The sequence below is a fragment of the Oncorhynchus nerka genome, linkage group LG22, assembly GCF_034236695.1.
Source record: "Oncorhynchus nerka isolate Pitt River linkage group LG22, Oner_Uvic_2.0, whole genome shotgun sequence".
In the NCBI taxonomy this organism is placed as follows: domain Eukaryota; kingdom Metazoa; phylum Chordata; class Actinopteri; order Salmoniformes; family Salmonidae; genus Oncorhynchus; species Oncorhynchus nerka.
In genome coordinates this window covers 14,680,992-14,701,031 of record NC_088417.1, presented here as the reverse complement: position 1 = coordinate 14,701,031, position 20,040 = coordinate 14,680,992, and the positions used below count along the sequence as shown (strand labels likewise).

Genomic DNA, 20,040 nt, shown 5'->3' with positions numbered 1-20,040 from the left:
AAACTATACTGCTGTAAGGACATCCGACTATTGACCCACTGCTCTCTGCGTTGGAGACAAAGCGAGAATACTCACAGCATGTTTGAGCCAGCAGTCCTTGAAGACCGGCCTCATCTTTTTGTGGACCACCACATCCTGTAAGTCCTCCAGGGACGGGTGCTGACCGATCTCCTCCTCAAACGGCAACATGTACTCATCCACTGGGCCTGACCATACAACACAACAGCAACATCTTAGCATGGAACCCCAACAGGCTATGCTACGTCATTACCCACAAGCTATCAACATTCATGTGTACTAATTTGTCAATTACACTGCATTAAAAGTTTTCAGCCTGATTCCAATGTGGTATGATTGACGATAAATCAGCAAGTATGATCCCGTGTGTGCGTTTGGGTGTTAGTGTGTGACTCACCGTCGGCCGCCTTGCAGCGCGACACCAGCTCCCACAGCACCAGACCCATGGAATACATGTCTATCCTGAGGAAGGCATCCCGCTGAAAGTTAATGGCCCCTTCCAGGACCTCCGGCGCCATGTAGCGCCTGGTACCCACCTGCACGACGGACAAGACACTGTCAGACTAGGTCCCCTACACGCTCTCACAGCCTCACGCACTTCCTTTTCCATGTTGCGTGAGTACATGAGCTTTAAAACAGTGTCTCCATTTTGTTTTTTGTTCATAAACTCAGCAAAAAAGAAACGTCCCTTTTTCAGGACCCTGTCTTTCAAAGATAAATTCGTAAAAATCCAAATAACTTCACAGATCTTCATTGTAAAGGGTTTAAACACTGTTTCCCATGCTTGTTCAATGAACCATAAACAATTAATAAACATGCACCTGTGGAACGGTCGTTAAGACACTAACAGCTTACAGACGGTAGGCAAATAAGGTCACAGTTATGAAAACTTAGGACACTAAAGAAGCCTTTCTACTGACTCTGAAAAACACAAAAAAAAAGATGCCCAGGGTCCCTGCTCATCTGCGTGAACGTGCCTTAGGTATGCTGCAAGGAGGCATGAGGACTGCAGATGTGGCTAGGGTAATTAATTGCAATGTTTGTACTGTGAGACACCTAAGATAGCACTACAGGGAGACAGGACGGACAGCTGATCGTCCTCGCAGTGGCAGACCACGTGTAACAACACCTGCAGATGATCGGTACATTCGTACATCACACCTGCGAGACAGGTACAGGATGGCAACAACAACTGCCCGAGTTACACCAGGAACGAACAATCCCTCCATCAGTGCTGACTTTCCGCAATAGGCTGAGAGAGGCTGGACTGAGGGCTTGTAGGCGTGTTGGAAGGCAGGTCCTCACCAGACATCACCGGCAACAACATCGCCTATGGGCACAAACCCACCGTCGCTGAACCAGACAGGTCTGGCAAAAGTGCTCTTCACTGACGAGTCGCCGTTTTGTCTCGAATTCGGATTAGCATTTATCGTCAAAGGATTGAGCGTTACACCAAGGCCTATACTCGGTGTAACAAGCTTTTTTGTCATTGCAGGCAATCTCAACGCTGTGTGTTACAGGGAAGACATCCTCCTCCCTCATGTGGTACCCTTCCTGCAGGCTCATCCTGACATGACCCTCCAGCATGACAATGCCACCAGTCATACTGCACGTTCTGTGCGTGATTTCCTGCATGTCAGTGTTCTGCCGTGGCCAGCGAAGAGCCCGGATCTCAATCCCATTGAGCACGTCTGGGACCTGTTGGATCGGCGGGTGAGGGCTAGGGCCAATCCCCCAGAAATGTCAGGGAACTTACAGGTGCCTTGGTGGAAGAGTGGGGTAACATCTCACAGCAAGAACTGGCAAATCTGGTGCAGTCCATGAGGAGGAGATGCACTGCAGTATTTAATGCAGCTGGTGGCCACACCAGATACTGACTGGTACTTTGATTTTGACCCCCCCTTTGTTCAGGGACACATTCAATTTCTGTTAGTTACATGTCTGTGGAACTTGTACAGTTTATGTCTCAGTTGTTGAATCTGTTCATACAAATATTTACACGTTACATTTGCTGAAAGGACATTTATTTTTTTCCTGAGTTTAGTTCGTAAAGCAGTTAAAGCAGTGTCTCCATGATGTTCTTTGTTCATAGTTAGTATGATCTTTAAAGCAAGATAACGGTCTTTGTTCATAGATAGTAGGATCGATTTACTTGTCAGAAATAGCTCACTGATTTCTGTTTACGGATGAAAAGTAGTTAACTAAAATCGGGAACGGGGCGCCATTTGGGACAGACTGATGGTGACTCACTCACCTGGCCATGAGTGTCCCCTGGGGGCTTGCCCGGCTCGAACCGCACCGCCAGCCCAAAGTCTCCGATGATGGCCGTCAGGTCCGTACGCAGCATCACGTTCTTACTCTTGAAGTCCCTGGAGGGGAGAAGGAAAAGAGGACGGGGGGGTCAGTGATGGTGTAGAGCAGGGCAATTGAACGACACGGCAGCAGGGCTATTGAACTATATGGCTCGAGGGCAAAACTGGGTCATGTTTAGTAGGGCACAACGTAGCAAAAACTGTTGCGGCAGAAAACAGAAAAGCGTTTTCTTATCAGACAAGTTCAGGTAATACCTCCCCATTTCAAAACGTTGCCTGCCCACTGAACCAGACCCTGGTTTTCTTTTCTACCAGTTCAATTAACATCAGTGATTGGCCTGCGAGTTTCCTTGCCTGGTGTCCTGAAAAGGACCATATAGTATTACAATGAATAACCCTGGCTTAGAGAGATAGGATTGGCCCCACAACTGGTTTGGGATCAGTTGGCCCTTTGTCATGATCGGTCTTATCATGAACTACACACAAATAAAGAAGAAAGACCCGCTGCCCACAGGGAACGGTCCTGTCTAGACTTATAGCACAGTTTAAATCAGAACTGAGAGACACAGAACGGTCCTGTCTGGACTTATAGCACAGTTTAAATCAGAACTGAGAGACACAGAACGGTCCTGTCTAGACTTATAGCACAGTTTAAATCAGAACTGAGAGACACAGGGAACGGTCCTGTCTAGACTTATAGCACAGTTTAAATCAGAACTGAGAGACACAGGGAACGGTCCTGTCTAGACTTATAGCACAGTTTAAATCAGAACTGAGAGACCCGCTGTAAACAGGGAACGGTCCTGTCTAGACTTATAGCACAGTTTAAATCAGAACTGAGAGACACAAGGAACGGTCCTGTCTAGACTTATAGCACAGTTTAAATCAGAACTGAGAGACACAGAACGGTCCTGTCTAGACTTATAGCACAGTTTAAATCAGAACTGAGAGACACAGGGAACGGTCCTGTCTAGACTTATAGCACAGTTTAAATCAGAACTGAGAGACACAGAACGGTCCTGTCTAGACTTATAGCACAGTTTAAATCAGAACTGAGAGACACAGGGAACGGTCCTGTCTAGACTTATAGCACAGTTTAAATCAGAACTGAGAGACACAGAACGGTCCTGTCTGGACTTATAGCACAGTTTAAATCAGAACTGAGAGACACAGGGACGGTCCTGTCTAGACTTATAGCACAGTTTAAATCAGAACTGAGAGACACAGGGAACGGTCATGTCTAGACTTATACTGAATGTTGAAAGTGTTTTCCCAATGGCATAAAGTGTAAACAATTTTGATTTCCTGCGGTCAAATAAAATTGCAGTCAAGAGGTTTGAGTGGTGTTAAAAGAAAAGATGCCCTCAAGAATAGATCTCTCCGGATTGTACGACACAGGGGCCCGCAGAGTGAACAAAAATGTGAACAAAAATGTAGCATAATCATTGCTAAGGTATAGGATTACCTTAACTTACCAAATAGGTCATTGAGAAATCAGAAACGCTGCTCGAACCAGACCCCAAGTCTAATGTCTCGCATTCTCTCTCACACAAACCAGTGCTGACCTCGTGTGCCCTTACCTGTGAGCAATGGCCGGTTTGGGTCCCTCTCCTTTGTAGCGAGGAACATCCTCGTGCAGGTAGGCCAGCCCGCAGGCCATGGTCTCAGAGATGTGACACAGCTCAGTCCAGCTGATCGCGTTCCCCTTCAGATAGTCTGTCAGGGAGCCCTGGAGTATACACACAGGCAGACACAGACAGAACAAGAGAGAGCGAAAGAGAAAGGAAGCATGAGAGAGAGAAAAAAAAGAAAGTGAGACGTGGAGCTGTTAACAACAAGATAAAGTAAGACATCCCGAGAGCACACTAAATAACTTTTCAATGATTGAACTGGGGAAAATATTTGACCGCAGAGACAGGGTTGCTATCATTCATACATAGTTTATTGTCCGAGATCAATGAAGGCCAGCCACTGAGGTCTGTCAAATCGAGTGCTATTAAACTGTAGCAAAACAACTTTTGCGGAATTGAAAATTCAACAGCGAGGGAAATAAAAAGGCAATACCTCTCGGGTAGGGGATGGGCATAGTTATTTGAATAGCCAAACAACCAAAAGGTCAAAGGGTCTAAACACTTTCCGAAAGCATTGTGTGTATTGTATATACAGTACCAGTGAAAAGCTTGGACACCACTACTCATTTCAAGTTTGTTTTTTTTAAACAATGTTTTTCTACATAGTAGAATAGAAGTGAAGACATCAAAACTATGACATAACGCATATGGAATCATGAAGTAAAAATATTTTATATTTGAGATTCTTCAAAGTAGCCACCCTTTGCCTTGATAACAGCTTTGCGCACTCTTGGGATTCTCTCAACCAGCTTTTGTCACCTGGAATGCATTTAAATGAACAGGTGTGCCTTGTGAAAAGTACATTTTCTTTCCTTCTTAATACGTTTGAGCCAATCAGTTGTGTTGTGACAAGGTAGAGGTGGTATACAGAAGATAACCCTATTTTGTAAAAGACCAAGTCCAAATTATGGCAAGAACTGCTCAAATAAGCAAAGAGAAACGACAGGCCATCATTACTTTAAGACATGAAGGTCAGTCAATGCGGAACATTTCAAGGACTTTGAACATTTCTTCAAGTGCAGTTGTAAAAACCCATCAAGTGCTATGATGACACGGTCTCTCATGAGGACCACCACAGGAATGAAAACCCAGAGTTACCTCTGCTGCAGAGGATAAGTTCATTTGAGGTAACAGACTCAGAAATTGAAGCCCAAATAAATGCTACAGAGTTCAAGTAACAGAAACATCTCAACATCAACTGTTCAGAGGAGACTGCGTGAATCAGGCCTTCATGGTCGAATTGCTGCAAAGAAACCACTACTAAAAGACACCGTTAAGAAGTAGACTTGATTGGGCCAAGAAACATGAGCAATGGACATTGGACCAGTGGAAATCTGCCCTTTGGTCTGATGAGTCCAAATTTGAGATTTTTGGTTCCAACCGCCTCGTCTTTGTGAGACGCAGAGTAGGTGAACAGATGATCTCCGCACATGTGATTCCCATTGTGAAGCATGGAGGAGGTGGTGTGATGGTGTGGAGGTACTTTGCTGATGACACTGTCTGATTTATTTAGAAGATGAGGCACACTTAACCATCATGGCTACTACAGCATTCTGCAGCGATACGCCATCCCATCTGGTTTGCGCTTCGTGGGACTATCATTTGTTTTTCAACAGGACAATGACACAAGACACACCTCCAGGCTGTGTAAGGGCTATTTAACCAAGAAGGAGAGTGATGGAGTGCTGCTTCAGATGACCTGGCCGCCACAATCACCCAACCTCAACCCAATTGAGATGGTTTTGAATGAGTTGGACCACAGAGTGAAGGAAAAGCAGCCAACAAGTGCTCAGCATATGTGGGAACTCCTTCAAGACTGTTGGAAAAGCATTCCAGGTGAAGCTGGTTGAGAGAATGCCAAAAGTGTGCAAATCTGTCAAGGCAAAGGGTGGCTACTTTGAAGAATCTCAAAAATATATTTTGAATTGTTTTCCACTTTCTACATGATTCCATGTGTTATGTCATAGTTTTGATGTCTTCACTATTATTCTGCAACGTAGAAAAAAGTAAAAATATAGAAAACCCCTAGAATGAGTAGGTGTTCTAAAACTTTTGACCGGTAGAATGAGTGTGGTTTATATAAACTGAGCACATTCGTAAAAATTGAATTAACTTCACAGATCTTCATTCTAAAGGGTTTAAACACTGTTTCACATGCTTGTTCAATGTACCATAAACAATTAAGGAACATGCACCTGTGGAACAGTCGTTAAGACACTAATAGTGTACAGATGGTAGGCAATTAAGGTCACAGTTATGAAAACGTAGGACACTAAAGAGGCCTTTCTACTGACTCTGAAAAACACAAAAAGAAAGATGCCCGGGGTCCCTGCTCATCTGCGTGAACGTGCCTTAGGCATGCTGCAAGGAGGCATGAGGACTGCAGATGTGGCCAGGGCAAGAAATTGCAATGTCCGTACTGTGAGACGCCTAAGACAGCGCTACAGGGAGACAGGACGGACAGCTGATCGTCCTCGCAGTGCCAGACCACGTGTAACAACACCTGCACAGGATTGGCACACCGGTACAGCGTCGACAGGTACAGGAAGGCAATAACAATTGCCCGAGCTACACCAGGAACGCACAATCTCTCCAATAGTGCTCAGACTGTCCGCAATAGGCAGAGAGAGGCTGGACTGAGGGCTTGTAGGCCTGTTGTAAGGCAGATCCTCACTAGACATCACCGGCAACAACATCGCCTATGGGGACAAACCCACCGTCGCTGGACCAGACAGGACTTTCAAAAGGTCGGATTCGCATTTATCATCAAAGGAATGAGCGTTACACCGAGGCCTGTACTCTGGAGCGGGATCGATTTGGAGGTGGAGGGTCCGTCATAGTCTGGGGCGGTGTGTCACAGCATCATCGGACTGAGCTTGTTGTCATTGCAGGCAATCTCAACGCTGTTGAGCGCCACATCCTCCTCCCTCATGTGGTACCCTTCCTGCAGGCTCATCTTGACATGACCATCCAGCATGACAATGCCACCAGCCATACTGCTCGTTCTGTGCGTGATTTCCTGCTGGACAGGAATCTCAGTGTTCTGCCATGGCCAGCGAAGAGCCCGGATCTCAATCCCATTGAGCACGTTTGGAACCTGTTGGATCGGAGGGTGAGGGCTAGGGCCATTCCCCCTAGAAATGTACGGGAACTTGCAGGTGCCTTGGTGGAAGAGTGGGGTAACATCTCACAGCAAGAACTGGCAAATCTGGTGCAGTCCATGAGGAGGAGATGCACTGCAGTACTTAATGCAGCTGGTGGCCACACCAGATACTGACTGTTAGTTTTGATCACCCCTTTGTTCAGGGACACATTATTCCATTTCTGTTAGTCACATGTCTGTGGAACTTGTTCAGTTTGTGTCTCAGTTTGTCTCATACACACATGCCTATTTTAATGGCAAGGCTTGTCCTAAAATGTGACATTGCTACATACTAGGGTACACCATGACATTCAACATTTGTATAAAAGTTTTTTTGTGTGCGCCCCATAAAAAAGTAGTGCCCGGTAACCTACACACATTTCATGCCTGTAGCTTGTTGTTATTGTCGGTCAATGACAGTGGAGCTACAGTCAGAGGCTACATGTGTAGAAAGTGAAGTGGGAGATTTCTAATCAACGCAAACTGGAATTTCAATCACGGAATTAAGTTGGCTAAATGAGAAGGAGTAGGCTGCAATGATCAACCAACAGGTAGGCTGTTGTTTAATATGAATGGAGTTGTTGTAGACAAGGAGCGCAGCAAAATAGCCACAATTAGCCTTGTTAGCTAGATAGCTTCTTTATATCAATTTGATGCAGTCATGCCAGACCAGATGAGATGTTAGAGAACCTAGCGCCTTAACACCTCTCCCTCCACCCCTGTTTCCCTACTTCTCCTCCTCACCCTCTGGTGGAACTCAGAGATGAGCCACAGCTCCATCTCCAGGTTGGTCCCGCGCTTCTCGGCCGCAATGTAGCGCAGCAGGTTTTCGTGCTTCATCCCCGGCGTGAGGAACACGTCCCGCTCATTCATCCACGACTGCTTATCCTGTGGGAGGACACACAAACGTTACATCAACGCTTCAGAGGGTACACAAACAGAGGGAACATTACATCAACGCTTCAGCCACTTACCTGAATGGGGAAGACCTTGACAGCCACGTATTCGTTCATCATCTGGGCCTTCCACACGCAGCCGAAGCGCCCCCTTGCCTTGATCTCCAGCAACTGCAGGGGTTTGAGCCCCACCAGGGGGGAAGGAGGGGGAACTAGGCCAGGATCCTGGTAGATAAATAGTTCAGAGGTCAGTACAGGTAAACACTGGGACATTACATTCAACAAGCCTATGAGGACAGAGTGCGGCTCACAACACACTTACGACTTCTATAATAACTGGAGCTTTGATATCAAATGAAAAACTTCTAAAACTCTGTTGCAAAACAGTTTAACTTTAAGAAAAACAAATAAGCCCAAGATTCTACACATGCTAAAGACTAACACTAATATACTACCAGCAATATACTAACAGTCCTATAGGGGGGACCTATATCACAGTGGTCCTATAGGAGGGGGACCTATATCACAGTGGTCCTATAGGGGAGGGACCTATATCACAGGGCAGTGGTCCTATAGGAGGGAGCTATATCACAGGGCAGTGGTCCTATAGGAGGGAGCTATATCACAGGGCAGTGGTCCTATAGGAGGGAGCTATATCACAGGGCAGTGGTCCTATAGGAGGGAGCTATATCACAGGGCAGTGGTCCTATAGGAGGGAGCTATATCACAGGGCAGTGGTCCTATAGGAGGGACCTATATCACAGGGCAGTGGTCCTATAGGAGGGACCTATATCACAGGGCAGTGGTCCTATAGGAGGGACCTATATCACAGGGCAGTTGTCCTATAGGAGGGACCTATATCACAGGGCAGTGGTCCTAAAGGAGGGACCTATATTACAGGGCAGTGGTCCTAAAGGAGGGACCTATATCACAGGGCAGTGGTCCTATAGGAGGGACCTATATCACAGGGCAGTGGTCCTATAAGAGGGACCTATATCACAGGGCAGTGGTCCTAAAGGAGGGACCTATATCACAGGGCAGTGGTCCTAAAGGAGGGACCTATATCACAGTGCAGTGGCAGCCGACTACCTCTAGATGGCGATGGTCATTAATAGAGGCTTTGCACGGTAGCTTAGGGGCTGCTAACAAGATGGCCTCCGAAGAAGAAGGGATAAAAGAGCGAGGAAGTGAAAGGAATAGGAGTGAGAAACCACAAACAGGAAAGAGGTGGCACCACATAAGATAATTCAACAGCTACAAATCTCTACAGACAGAGAGAGCCAATACCACTGACAGACAGGAGGACCAAAATGGACATAAGTGTTGACTTTGTGTTTTTAACCCTCAATGACTTTTTTGTGTGTAGTATTGATGTACTTGGCTGAAGCAAGTCGGCACGCATTTTAAATGTTTCAAATAAATTCATTAATTCAAAGATGAGTACAGAAGAGCGACGGGAAGCAAAACTGAACGAGACAGAGCTAAGGAGATGGTCGGGGGAAACTGGCCGACCTCGTTGATGTCCACGTGGCCATAGGGCGGCTTGCGGTGGCGGTACATCCAGAAGGCCAGCAGCAGGGCCATGGAGAGCATGGTGATAGGCAGCAGTGAGTAGACCAGCACATTGAGTAGGGTGGGCGTGGGGGGAGGCGGCTTGATCACTGGAGGGACAGAGAGAGGGACAGAGAGAACACAGTGTTACCGAGAGGAGCGAGAGAACAGTCATACGTAGTTACAGTATTAGGTAGCTACAGTATTAGCTAGGTACAGTATTAGGTAAGTACAGTATTAGCTAGGTACAGTATTAGGTAGGTATATGAATAGGTAGGTACAGTATTAGGTAGGTATATGAATAGGTAGGTACAGTATTAGGTAGGTATATGAATAGGTAGGTACAGTATTAGGTAGGTATATGAATAGGTAGGTACAGTATTAGGTAGGTATATGAATAGGTAGGTAACAGTATTAGGTAGGTATATGAATAGGTAGGTACAGTATTAGGTAGGTACAGTATTAGGTAGGTACAGTATTAGGTAGGTACATGAATAGCTAGGTACAGTATTAGCTAGGTACAGTATCTGGCAGGTACAGTATCTGGCAGGTGCAGTATCTGGCAGGTGCAGTATCTGGCAGGTGCAGTATCTGGCAGGTGCAGTATCTGGCAGGTGCAGTATTAGGTAGGTATATGAATAGGTAGGTATATGAATAGGTTGGTACAGTATTAGGCAGGTATATGAATAGGTAGGTACAGTATTAGGTAGGTACAGTATTAGGTAGGTACAGTATTAGGTAGGTACAGTATTAGGTAGGTACAGTATTAGGCAGGTACAGTATTAGGCAGGTACAGTATTAGGTAGGTATATGAATATGTAGGTACAGAATTAGGTAGGTATATGAATAGGTAGGTACAGTATTAGGCAGGTATATGCATAGGTAGGTACATTATTAGGTAGGTATATGAATAGGCAGGTACAGTATTAGGCAGGTACATGAATAGGTAGGTACAGTATTAGGTAGGTACAGTATTAAGTAGGTACAGTATTACGTAGGTATATGAATAGGTAGGTACAGTATTAGGTAGGTACAGTATTAGGTAGGTACAGTATTAGGTAGGTATATGAATAGGTAGGTACAGTATTAGGTAGGTATATGAATAGGTAGGTACAGTATTAGCTAGGTACAGTATTAGGTAGGTATATGAATAGGTAGGTACAGTATTAGGTAGGTATATGAATAGGTAGGTACAGTATTAGCTAGGTACAGTATTAGGTAGGTATATGAATAGGTAGGTACAGTATTAGGTAGGTATATGAATAGGTAGGTACAGTATTAGGTAGGTACAGTATTAGGTAGGTATATGAATAGCTAGGTACAGTATTAGCTAGGTACAGTATTAGCTAGGTACAGTATTAGCTAGGTACAGTATTAGCTAGGTACAGTATTAGGTAGGTACAGTATTAGGTAGGTACAGTATTAGGTAGGTATATGAATAGGTAGGTACAGTATTAAGTAGGTACAGTATTAGCTAGGTACAGTATTAGGTAGGTATATGAATAGGTAGGTACAGTATTAGGTAGGTATATGAATAGGTAGGTACAGTATTAGGTAGGTACAGTATTAGGTAGGTATATGAATAGGTAGGTACAGTATTAAGTAGGTACAGTATTAGGTAGGTATATGAATAGGTAGGTACAGTATTAAGTAGGTACAGTATTAGGTAGGTATATGAATAGGTAGGTACAGTATTAGGTAGGTATATGAATATGTAGGTACAGTATTAGGTAGGTACAGTATTAAGTAGGTACAGTATTAGGTAGGTATATGAATATGTAGGTACAGAATTAGGTAGGTATATGAATAGGTAGGTACATTATTAGGTAGGTACAGTATTAGGTAGGTATATGAATAGGTAGGTACAGTATTAGGTAGGTATATGAATATGTAGGTACAGTATTAGGTAGGTATATGAATAGGTAGGTATAGGTAGGTACAGTATTAGGTAGGTATATGAATAGGTAGGTATAGTAGTAGGTAGGTATTAGGTAGGTATATGAATAGGTAGGTATATGAATAGGTAGGTACAGTATTAGGTAGGTATATGAATAGGTAGGTACAGTATTAGGTAGGTACAGTATTAGGTAGGTACAGTATTAGGTAGGTACAGTATTAGGTAGGTATATGAATAGGTAGGTACAGTATTAAGTAGGTACAGTATTAGCTAGGTACAGTATTAGGTAGGTACAGTATTAGGTAGGTATATGAATAGGTAGGTACAGTATTAGGTAGGTATATGAATAGGGAGGTACAGTATTAAGTAGGTACAGTATTAGGTAGGTATATGAATAGGTAGGTACAGTATTAGGTAGGTATATGAATATGTAGGTACAGTATTAGGTAGGTACAGTATTAAGTAGGTACAGTATTAGGTAGGTATATGAATATGTAGGTACAGAATTAGGTAGGTATATGAATAGGTACAGTATTAGGTAGGTATATGAATAGGTAGGTATATGAATAGGTAGGTATATGAATAGGTAGGTACAGTATTAGGTAGGTATATGAATAGGTAGGTACAGTATTAGGTAGGTACAGTATTAGGTAGGTACAGTATTAGGTAGGTATATGAATAGGTAGGTACAGTATTAAGTAGGTACAGTATTAGCTAGGTACAGTATTAGGTAGGTACAGAATTAGGTAGGTATATGAATAGGTAGGTACAGTATTAGGTAGGTATATGAATAGGGAGGTACAGTATTAAGTAGGTACAGTATTAGGTAGGTATATGAATAGGTAGGTACAGTATTAGGTAGGTATATGAATATGTAGGTACAGTATTAGGTAGGTACAGTATTAAGTAGGTACAGTATTAGGTAGGTATATGAATATGTAGGTACAGAATTAGGTAGGTATATGAATAGGTAGGTACAGTATTAGGTAGGTACAGTATTAGGTAGGTACAGTATTAGGTAGGTACAGTATTAGGTAGGTAGGTACAGTATTAGGTAGGTATATGAATATGTAGGTACAGTATTAGGTAGGTATATGAATAGGTAGGTATAGTATTAAGTAGGTACTGTATTAGGTAGGTATATGAATAGGTAGGTACAGTATTAGGTAGGTATATGAATAGGTAGGTACAGTATTAGGTAGGTATATGAATATGTAGGTACAGTATTAGGTAGGTATATGAATAGGTAGGTATAGTATTAAGTAGGTATATGAATAGGTAGGTATAGTATTAAGTAGGTATATGAATAGGTAGGTACAGTATTAGGTAGGTATATGAATAGGTAGGTACAGTATTAGGTAGGTATATGAATATGTAGGTACAGTATTAGGTAGGTATAGTATTAAATAGGTGCAGTATTAGGTAGGTACAGTATTAGGTAGGTATATGAATAGGTAGGTACAGTATTAGGTAGGTATATGAATAGGTAGGTACAGTATTAGGTAGGTATATGAATAGGTAGGTACAGTATTAGGTAGGTATATGAATAGGTAGGTACAGTATTAGGTAGGTATATGAATAGGTAGGTACAGTATTAGGTAGGTATATGAATAGGTAGGTACAGTATTAGGTAGGTATATGAATAGGTAGGTACAGTATTAGGTAGGTATATGAATAGGTAGGTACAGTATTAGGTAGGTATATGAATAGGTAGGTACAGTATTAGGTAGGTATATGAATAGGTAGGTACAGTATTAGGTAGGTATATGAATAGGTAGGTACAGTATTAGGTAGGTATATGAATAGGTAGGTACAGTATTAGGTAGGTATATGAATATGTAGGTACAGTATTAGGTAGGTATATGAATATGTAGGTACAGTATTAGGTAGGTATATGAATATGTAGGGACAGTATTAGGTAGGTATATGAATAGGTAGGTACAGTATTAGCTAGGTACAGTATCTGGCAGGTGCAGTATCTGGCAGGTGCAGTATCTGGCAGGTGCAGTATTAGGTAGGTATATGAATAGGTAGGTATATGAATAGGTTGGTACAGTATTAGGCAGGTATATGAATAGGTAGGTACAGTATTAGGCAGGTACAGTATTAGGCAGGTACAGTATTAGGTAGGTATATGAATATGTAGGTACAGAATTAGGTAGGTATATGAATAGGTAGGTACAGTATTAGGCAGGTATATGCATAGGTAGGTACAGTATTAGGTAGGTATATGAATAGGCAGGTACAGTATTAGGCAGGTACAGTATTAGGCAGGTACATGAATAGGTAGGTACAGTATTAGGTAGGTACAGTATTAGGTAGGTACAGTATTAGGTAGGTACAGTATTAGGTAGGTATATGAATAGGTAGGTACAGTATTAGGTAGGTATATGAATAGGTAGGTACAGTATTAGCTAGGTACAGTATTAGGTAGGTATATGAATAGGTAGGTACAGTATTAGGTAGGTATATGAATAGGTAGGTACAGTATTAGCTAGGTACAGTATTAGGTAGGTATATGAATAGGTAGGTACAGTATTAGGTAGGTATATGAATAGGTAGGTACAGTATTAGGTAGGTACAGTATTAGGTAGGTATATGAATAGCTAGGTACAGTATTAGCTAGGTACAGTATTAGCTAGGTACAGTATTAGGTAGGTACAGTATTAGGTAGGTACAGTATTAGGTAGGTATATGAATAGGTAGGTACAGTATTAGGTAGGTACAGTATTAGGTAGGTATATGAATAGGTAGGTACAGTATTAGGTAGGTATATGAATAGGTAGGTACAGTATTAGGTAGGTATATGAATAGGTAGGTACAGTATTAAGTAGGTACAGTATTAGGTAGGTATATGAATAGGTAGGTACAGTATTAAGTAGGTACAGTTTTAGGTAGGTATATGAATAGGTAGGTACAGTATTAGGTAGGTATATGAATATGTAGGTACAGTATTAGGTAGGTACAGTATTAAGTAGGTACAGTATTAGGTAGGTATATGAATATGTAGGGACAGAATTAGGTAGGTATATGAATAGGTAGGTACATTATTAGGTAGGTACAGTATTAGGTAGGTATATGAATAGGTAGGTACAGTATTAGGTAGGTATATGAATATGTAGGTACAGTATTAGGTAGGTATATGAATAGGTAGGTATAATATTAAGTAGGTACAGTATTAGGTAGGTATATGAATAGGTAGGTATAGTATTAAGTAGGTACAGTATTAGGTAGGTATATGAATAGGTAGGTATATGAATAGGTAGGTACAGTATTAGGTAGGTACATGAATAGGTAGGTACAGTATTAGGTAGGTACAGTATTAGGTAGGTATATGAATAGGTAGGTACAGTATTAAGTAGGTACAGTATTAGCTAGGTACAGTATTAGGTAGGTATATGAATAGGTAGGTACAGTATTAGGTAGGTATATGAATAGGGAGGTACAGTATTAAGTAGGTACAGTATTAGGTAGGTATATGAATAGGTAGGTACAGTATTAGGTAGGTATATGAATATGTAGGTACAGTATTAGGTAGGTACAGTATTAAGTAGGTACAGTATTAGGTAGGTATATGAATATGTAGGTACAGAATTAGGTAGGTATATGAATAGGTAGGTACAGTATTAGGTAGGTACAGTATAGGTAGGTACAGTATTAGGTAGGTACAGTATTAGGTAGGTAGGTACAGTATTAGGTAGGTATATGAATATGTAGGTACAGTATTAGGTAGGTATATGAATAGGTAGGTATAGTATTAAGTAGGTACAGTATTAGGTAGGTATATGAATATGTAGGGACAGTATTAGGTAGGTATATGAATAGCTAGGTACAGTATTAGCTAGGTACAGTATCTGGCAGGTGCAGTATCTGGCAGGTGCAGTATTAGGTAGGTATATGAATAGGTAGGTACAGTATTAGGCAGGTATATGAATAGGTAGGTACAGTATTAGGCAGGTACAGTATTAGGCAGGTATATGAATAGGTAGGTACAGTATTAGGTAGGTATATGAATATGTAGGTATAGTAGGTAGGTATATGAATAGGTAGGTATAGTATTAAGTAGGTATATGAATAGGTAGGTACAGTATTAGGTAGGTATATGAATAGGTAGGTACAGTATTAGGTAGGTATATGAATAGGTAGGTACAGTATTAGGTAGGTATATGAATATGTAGGTACAGTATTAGGTAGGTATAGTATTAAATAGGTGCAGTATTAGGTAGGTACAGTATTAGGTAGGTACAGTATTAGGTAGGTACAGTATTAGGTAGGTATATGAATATGTAGGTACAGTATTAGGTAGGTATATGAATATGTAGGTAGAGTATTAGGTAGGTATATGAATATGTAGGGACAGTATTAGGTAGGTATATGAATAGGTAGGTACAGTATTAGGTAGGTATATGAATAGCTAGGTACAGTATTAGCTAGGTACAGTATCTGGCAGGTGCAGTATCTGGCAGGTGCAGTATCTGGCAGGTGCAGTATTAGGTAGGTATATGAATAGGTTGGTACAGTATTAGGCAGGTATATGAATAGGTAGGTACAGTATTAGGCAGGTACAGCATTAGGCAGGTACAGTATTAGGCAGGTATATGAATATGTAGGTACAGAATTAGGTAGGTATATGAATAGGTAGGTACAGTATTAGGTAGGTATATGAATAGGTAGGTACAGTATTAGGCAGGTACAGTATTAGGCAGGTACATGAATAGGTAGGTACAGTATTAGGTAGGTACAGTATTAAGTAGGTACAGTATTACGTAGGTATATGAATAGGTAGGTACAGTATTAGGTAGGTACAGTATTAGGTAGGTACAGTATTAGGTAGGTACAGTATTAGGTAGGTACAGTATTAGGTAGGTATATGAATAGGTAGGTACAGTATTAGGTAGGTATATGAATAGGTAGGTACAGTATTAGCTAGGTACAGTATTAGGTAGGTATATGAATAGGTAGGTACAGTATTAGGTAGGTATATGAATAGGTAGGTACAGTATTAGGTAGGTATATGAATATGTAGGTACAGTATTAGGTAGGTATATGAATAGGTAGGTACAGTATTAGGTAGGTATATGAATAGGTAGGTACAGTATTAGGTAGGTATATGAATAGGTAGGTACAGTATTAGGTAGGTATATGAATATGTAGGTACAGTATTAGGTAGGTATATGAATAGGTAGGTACAGTATTAGGTAGGTATATGAATAGGTAGGTACAGTATTAGGTAGGTATATGAATATGTAGGTACAGTATTAGGTAGGTATATGAATATGTAGGTACAGTATTAGGTAGGTATATGAATATGTAGGGACAGTATTAGGTAGGTATATGAATAGGTAGGTACAGTATTAGGTAGGTATATGAATAGCTAGGTACAGTATTAGCTAGGTACAGTATCTGGCAGGTGCAGTATCTGGCAGGTGCAGTATCTGGCAGGTATATATCTGGCAGGTGTGCAGTATTAGGTAGGTATATGAATAGGTTGGTACAGTATTAGGCAGGTATATGAATAGGTAGGTACAGTATTAGGCAGGTACAGCATTAGGCAGGTACAGTATTAGGCAGGTATATGAATATGTAGGTACAGAATTAGGTAGGTATATGAATAGGTAGGTACAGTATTAGGTAGGTATATGAATAGGTAGGTACAGTATTAGGCAGGTACAGTATTAGGCAGGTACATGAATAGGTAGGTACAGTATTAGGTAGGTACAGTATTAAGTAGGTACAGTATTACGTAGGTATATGAATAGGTAGGTACAGTATTAGGTAGGTACAGTATTAGGTAGGTACAGTATTAGGTAGGTACAGTATTAGGTAGGTATATGAATAGGTAGGTACAGTATTAGGTAGGTATATGAATAGGTAGGTACAGTATTAGCTAGGTACAGTATTAGGTAGGTATATGAATAGGTAGGTACAGTATTAGGTAGGTATATGAATAGGTAGGTACAGTATTAGGTAGGTAGGTATATGAATATGTAGGTACAGTATTAGGTAGGTATATGAATAGGTAGGTACAGTATTAGGTAGGTATATGAATAGGTAGGTACAGTATTAGGTAGGTATATGAATAGGTAGGTACAGTATTAGGTAGGTATATGAATATGTAGGTACAGTATTAGGTAGGTATATGAATAGGTAGGTACAGTATTAGGTAGGTATATGAATAGGTAGGTACAGTATTAGGTAGGTATATGAATATGTAGGTACAGTATTAGGTAGGTATATGAATATGTAGGTACAGTATTAGGTAGGTATATGAATATGTAGGGACAGTATTAGGTAGGTATATGAATAGGTAGGTACAGTATTAGGTAGGTATATGAATAGCTAGGTACAGTATTAGCTAGGTACAGTATCTGGCAGGTGCAGTATCTGGCAGGTGCAGTATCTGGCAGGTGCAGTATTAGGTAGGTATATGAATAGGTAGGTATATGAATAGGTTGGTACAGTATTAGGCAGGTATATGAATAGGTAGGTACAGTATTAGGCAGGTACAGTATTAGGCAGGTACAGTATTAGGCAGGTATATGAATATGTAGGTACAGAATTAGGTAGGTATATGAATAGGTAGGTACAGTATTAGGCAGGTATATGCATAGGTAGGTACAGTATTAGGTAGGTATATGAATAGGTAGGTACAGTATTAGGCAGGTACAGTATTAGGCAGGTACATGAATAGGTAGGTACAGTATTAGGTAGGTACAGTATTAAGTAGGTACAGTATTACGTAGGTATATGAATAGGTAGGTACAGTATTAGGTAGGTACAGTATTAGGTAGGTACAGTATTAGGTAGGTACAGTATTAGGTAGGTATATGAATAGGTAGGTACAGTATTAGGTAGGTATATGAATAGGTAGGTACAGTATTAGCTAGGTACAGTATTAGGTAGGTATATGAATAGGTAGGTACAGTATTAGGTAGGTATATGAATAGGTAGGTACAGTATTAGCTAGGTACAGTATTAGGTAGGTATATGAATAGGTAGGTACAGTATTAGGTAGGTATATGAATAGGTAGGTACAGTATTAGGTAGGTACAGTATTAGGTAGGTATATGAATAGCTAGGTACAGTATTAGCTAGGTACAGTATTAGGTAGGTACAGTATTAGGTAGGTACAGTATTAGGTAGTACAGTATTAGGTAGGTATATGAATAGGTAGGTACAGTATTAGGTAGGTACAGTATTAGGTAGGTATATGAATAGGTAGGTACAGTATTAGGTAGGTATATGAATAGGTAGGTACAGTATTAGGTAGGTATATGAATAGGTAGGTACAGTATTAAGTAGGTACAGTATTAGGTAGGTATATGAATAGGTAGGTACAGTATTAAGTGGGTACAGTATTAGGTAGGTATATGAATAGGTAGGTACAGTATTAGGTAGGTATATGAATATGTAGGTACAGTATTAGGTAGGTACAGTATTAAGTAGGTACAGTATTAGGTAGGTATATGAATATGTAGGGACAGAATTAGGTAGGTATATGAATAGGTAGGTACATTATTAGGTAGGTACAGTATTAGGTAGGTATATGAATAGGTAGGTACAGTATTAGGTAGGTATATGAATATGTAGGTACAGTATTAGGTAGGTATATGAATAGGTAGGTATAGTATTAAGTAGGTACAGTATTAGGTAGGTATATGAATAGGTAGGTATAGTATTAAGTAGGTACAGTATTAGGTAGGTATATGAATAGGTAGGTATATGAATAGGTAGGTATATGAATAGGTAGGTATATGAATAGGTAGGTACAGTATTAGGTAGGTACAGTATTAGGTAGGTACAGTATTAGGTAGGTACAGTATTAGGTAGGTACAGTATTAGGTAGGTACAGTATTAGGTAGGTATATGAATAGGTAGGTACAGTATTAAGTAGGTACAGTATTAGCTAGGTACAGTATTAGGTAGGTACAGTATTAGGTAGGTATATGAATAGGTAGGTACAGTATTAGGTAGGTATATGAATAGGGAGGTACAGTATTAAGTAGGTACAGTATTAGGTAGGTATATGAATAGGTAGGTACAGTATTAGGTAGGTATATGAATAGCTAGGTACAGTATTAGCTAGGTACAGTATCTGGCAGGTGCAGTATCTGGCAGGTGCAGTATCTGGCAGGTGCAGTATTAGGTAGGTATATGAATAGGTAGGTATATGAATAGGTTGGTACAGTATTAGGCAGGTATATGAATAGGTAGGTACAGTATTAGGCAGGTACAGTATTAGGCAGGTACAGTATTAGGCAGGTATATGAATATGTAGGTACAGAATTAGGTAGGTATATGAATAGGTAGGTACAGTATTAGGCAGGTATATGCATAGGTAGGTACAGTATTAGGTAGGTATATGAATAGGTAGGTACAGTATTAGGCAGGTACAGTATTAGGCAGGTACATGAATAGGTAGGTACAGTATTAGGTAGGTACAGTATTAAGTAGGTACAGTATTACGTAGGTATATGAATAGGTAGGTACAGTATTAGGTAGGTACAGTATTAGGTAGGTACAGTATTAGGTAGGTACAGTATTAGGTAGGTATATGAATAGGTAGGTACAGTATTAGGTAGGTATATGAATA

The 20,040-nt window shown here is 40.9% G+C and overlaps 1 protein-coding gene across 1 annotated transcript in view; it reads right to left on the bottom strand.

The window, feature by feature from the left end:
* LOC115104882 (activin receptor type-2B) overlaps positions 1-20,040 on the bottom strand; it is a 68,934-nt gene that overhangs the window by 2,165 nt on the left and 46,729 nt on the right. Inside the window, exons 4-10 of the mRNA XM_065006973.1 lie at positions 9,512-9,660; positions 8,078-8,224; positions 7,848-7,991; positions 3,911-4,059; positions 2,273-2,387; positions 416-554; positions 76-206 (exon numbers count right to left, since the gene is read on the bottom strand). Coding sequence (XP_064863045.1) covers positions 76-206; positions 416-554; positions 2,273-2,387; positions 3,911-4,059; positions 7,848-7,991; positions 8,078-8,224; positions 9,512-9,660 — 974 coding nt within the window. The remainder of the gene's footprint in view (positions 1-75; positions 207-415; positions 555-2,272; positions 2,388-3,910; positions 4,060-7,847; positions 7,992-8,077; positions 8,225-9,511; positions 9,661-20,040) is intronic.